The following is a 4,402-nucleotide window of genomic DNA, read 5'->3' on the forward strand; positions in this document are numbered from 1 at the left end:
TGAAAACTCAACAAATCTTTTAGGAGTGCAAAAGGAAAAGGAAATAATTTACTTGAATTTTGGGGGGGAGAGTGGAAAAAAAATTATCAGTGACATTTCAAAGATTTTCTCTGGTAAAGGACAGAAAAGAATGGTCATCTTTCCGGAACACTGATCGTAGACAACTCTCTCTCTCTCTCTCTCTCTCTCGCATTTTCATACTGCCAAAATGCTTGAATGAATATTGAAGGATGAAACTTGAGAGGAAAACTTCAAGGATTTTCAATATTAACAAACTAGGAACAAAAACCTCATTAATATTAAAGAAGAAGGTTACAACCCTCGAGTCAACCACATGAAGAAAAATGTGGAAAGTAGTATGCTGTGGAGCTACTACAACAGACAACATAGATGCATCCAAACCAAGCAAGCGGAATATAGAATCCAAAGGCATCTGCATGCTATGAAGGCTAACCAAACTGTTGATACCTTAGATGCCTTCTTGTAGTTTTCCATAAAAACATACTAGAGAGCACCCCCATTGATGATCACCGAGTTTGTGGCAACAATTGACCTCTACATGAAAAGAAAACATGAGCATGAGAGAGAGACAATACCCTCCACCGACAAAATGAACACATGAACACAAGCCATGCAAACCACTCACATTTACATGCAACACACACAGAAAAGCACGTTCACAAATAGACGCATAGGCATGCATAAATAAGCAACAAAGAAAGATGAAGTCCCCATGCTCACAAGAGATCAACCATCGTCACATACCTCATGGAAAAGAGCGTCTCAGATTACAATCTAGCTGCTTGAAATTCCATAATTCTTGTTGGGAGTAAAAGAGCCTTGAAACTCCAAAGAGCCTTGAACCAGCCTGTTCATTGCCCATCTTCTACTCAACTCCATGTTTGGTTAGGCCCATGACATTGAAAAGCACCTTGCTACTCATGATGTCGAGAAGTCGGGCCCATCTCCATCTCAGCAACTAGATTGGACACTGTTAGAAGGGTTTTGAGGTATTTTGTGCATCGACATAGCCTGAAGGTGACAATTATTTAATGCTGTCTGTGCTTCCTCCTGTTTTGCCGCTTCTAACTCAACAGCCTTCTTGCAAGCTAATGCCTCCTTAATATCTGAGAAATCAAAATCACCCTCCAGGCCCCTCACTTTCAGGAAACCTGTTCCAAAGTTAGTATTGAAAGGGAACTTGGATGTATCTGAGAAGAGCCCAAACTCATAGTCCATCATGCTGGGGCGAATCCTGGGAGGCCTTGGCCTTGGTACATAGCTAGGATTGGGCCTACTCAAATCAAAATCAAAGTTGAAAGAAGGCCGGGCAGGCTCTGCAGTGAGTGGTGGCGGCGGCAGGATTGATGGGCTAGGTGGGAGGGGGCCGGAGCCAGTAATGGGCAATGCCGGTGAGGCGGAGGAAGCTAAAGAGCTTAAGCTCGGGAGTTCGGAGGACGTCGCTGCCACTACAGGACCCTGCACTAACCCGGCATTTTCTGGCACAGCAGCAATGGGAGATGGAATAGCACCCCAGTCCTGGGGATTGGGCTGCTCCTCTGGTGGTGGCACATTCAACCGAGGAGGAGGCGATGGCGGTGCAGGGCGGGGAGTCGCTGGGTCCACCCTAATCACTCGTCCATCAAGCCACTGTCCATTCATTTTGTCCTTTGCCGCTTCTGCATCAGCCTCTGTGAGGAAGGTCACAAATCCGAAACCCCGGGAGCGACCGGACTCGCGGTCTGTTGCTATTCTGGCATCCATAACCTCGCCATGCTTGCTGAACGCAGTGCGCAAACCCTCTTCCTCTGTCGTGAACGAAAGCCCTCCCACAAACAACCTGCTAGACATGGCCCTGCCTGATATGTAGCTGTAGCCTTGAAGCGCCCGCGAGCGCTGCAGCTGTACTTGCCATAGCCCCTTCAGGAAAGCACCCCGACCTCCCATCACGCTGCTGGTGTTCGGAGCTTAAACCCTAAGCCCTGATTGTGCTGAGCATGTTTTTTCTAGCAACTTGAAATTACAACGCCCTCCAATTTGTGGAAATTCCCAAAATACCCCTCAAATTTCAAAACTTCCCAAAGTACCCCCATAATTTGTCATAAATTCCCAAAATGCCCTTGAAATTTTCCAAAATTCCCAAAATACCCCTGGTTGTGAGAGTAAATTTCTCGAAAAGCAAAAAAATTTGTAGCTTTTCATAAGAAGAGTGATTGTCTACCATACAGGATGCTAAAACTAAAATTTGAGTTGGTTATGTAGGCTTTGGAGATGAATTCCTTCATTAATTTTAGACATAATTGCCTTTTTTTGGGAGGTAATTTGGAAAAAATTTACATGCTAAGCACTCAAAAACCAATCTCAATTGTCAAACAAGAATAAAGATTAGAAAATCTTGAAGATCCAACGAAAATAGATACAAGGGTATTTTGGGAATCTTTGAAATTTGAGGGGTATATTGGGAATCTCCACAAATTAGAGGGGTATTTTGGTAATTTTCCTATTCTGGCATCCATAACCTCGCCATGCTTGCTGAACGCAGTGCGCAAACCCTCTTCCTCTGTCGTGAACGAAAGCCCTTCCACAAACAAACTGCTAGACATGGCCCTGCCTGATATGTAGCTGTAGCCTTGAAGCGCCCGCGAGCGCTGCAGCTGTACTTGCCATAGCCCCTTCAAGAAAGCACCCCGACCTCCCATCACGCTGCTGGTGTTCGGAGCTTAAACCCTAAGCCCTGATTGTGCTGAGCATGTTTTTTCTAGCAACTTGAAATTACAACGCCCTCCAATTTGTGGAAATTCCCAAAATACCCCTCAAATTTCAAAACTTCCCAAAGTACCCCCATAATTTGTCATAAATTCCCAAAATGCCCTTGAAATTTTCCAAAATTCCCAAAATACCCCTGGTTGTGAGAGTAAATTTCTTGAAAAGCAAAAAAATTTGTAGCTTTTCATAAGAAGAGTGATTGTCTACCATACAGGATGCTAAAACTAAAATTTGAGTTGGTTATGTAAGCTTTGGAGATGAATTCCTTCATTAATTTTAGACATAATTGCCTTTTTTTGGGAGGTAATTTGGAAAAAAATTACATGCTAAGCACTCAAAAACCAATCTCAATTGTCAAACAAGAATAAAGATTAGAAAATCTTGAAGATCCAACGAAAATAGTGTTGGAATTAGGGTTGCAGAGAAACACACACAGCTTGGAGAAGACGAAGGAAGCTCAAGCTACACAATAGAGAGTGTGTTACTTAGTGTGCAATGGAAAGATAGATAGCCCTAGAGTGATGGGCGTATATACAATGCACGGGGGAAAAAACCTCCTAAAGAGGGAAAAAATGCCCCGGCGGTCCTAGTGTGTTCACACACATCACTACCACATGTATATGGTAACAAATCCCCCCTGGAGTGATGCGGTGAACGAGAGCTGGCACATGAGTAAAGGGAAGTGCCATGCCCTGAGGACAGGATCAGTCCACAAAGGGGAGTAAGCCCAAAGCTTTGCGGAAAGCTTCAAGCTTCTCACGAGACAATGCCTTTGTGAAAAGATCTGCAAGGTTGTCCTGTGTTGGCACATAAGCCAAGCTGATCTCTCCTGCTGAGAGCCTCTCCCTGACATAGTGGTAATGCACCTCAATGTGCTTTGTGCGAGCATGAAAAACTGGGTTCCTCGCAACTGCCAATGCGCTCTGACTGTCAGTGTAGATAGTGTTGGCAGTGTCCTGTCCAACACCCAAGTCAGCCATAAGGCGTCTGAGCCATACACACTCAACCGTAGCTGTGAAGACTGCCCTGTACTCAGCCTCACAACTCGAAGTGGCCACAGTAGGTTGCTTCTTGCTCAACCATGATATACATGAACTGCCAAGCATGAAACAAAAACCACTTGTGGACACTCGCGTGTCAAAACAACCAGCCCAATCTGAGTCCGAAAAAGCATGTAAGTCTGGCGGCAATGATCCCCCCTTGGGATAAAACAAGCCAAGATGTAAAGTGCCACTAAGGTAGCGGAAAATCCTCTTGACAGCCTGCCAATGCTTAGACCTTGGGCTATGCATAAATCTGCTGACCTGCGAGACTGCAAACTGAATATCTGGCCTCGTGTTGCATACATAAATGAGGCAGCCAACAGCAGTTTGGTAAAGAGTGACATCAACAGGAACGCCAGCATCATGTAGACTCAACTTCAAACCTGTTTCCATGGGAGTGGCAATAGGTTTGCAATCCTCAAGTCCAAACTTACATAGCAATGTCTCTATGTAACTTTTCTGACACAAGGCAATACCACCATCACACTGCTTAAACTGTATACCCAAGTAATGATGCAACAGCCCCAAATCTTTCATCTTGAAAGTAGCATTCAAATCAGCCTTAAATTCAGCAATATGTCTCTCATTTGGTC

General features: G+C 44.5%; 1 protein-coding gene across 1 annotated transcript; it reads right to left on the reverse strand.

The window, feature by feature from the left end:
* Positions 1-259: 259 nt before the first annotated feature.
* On the reverse strand, positions 260-1,999 carry LOC147423370 (uncharacterized). The gene is made up of 2 exons (XM_086501292.1): positions 766-1,999; positions 260-555 (listed from the first exon to the last, which is right to left on the reverse strand). The coding sequence occupies exon 1, from the start codon at positions 1,945-1,947 to the stop codon at positions 973-975; it is 975 nt and encodes a 324-aa protein (XP_086357418.1). The 5' UTR covers positions 1,948-1,999; the 3' UTR covers positions 260-555; positions 766-972.
* Between the last annotated feature and the right edge of the window lie 2,403 nt (positions 2,000-4,402).

The sequence above is a fragment of the Adiantum capillus-veneris genome, chromosome 26 (genome assembly GCF_014529385.1).
Source record: "Adiantum capillus-veneris isolate H3 chromosome 26, ASM1452938v2, whole genome shotgun sequence".
NCBI lineage: Eukaryota > Viridiplantae > Streptophyta > Polypodiopsida > Polypodiales > Pteridaceae > Adiantum > Adiantum capillus-veneris.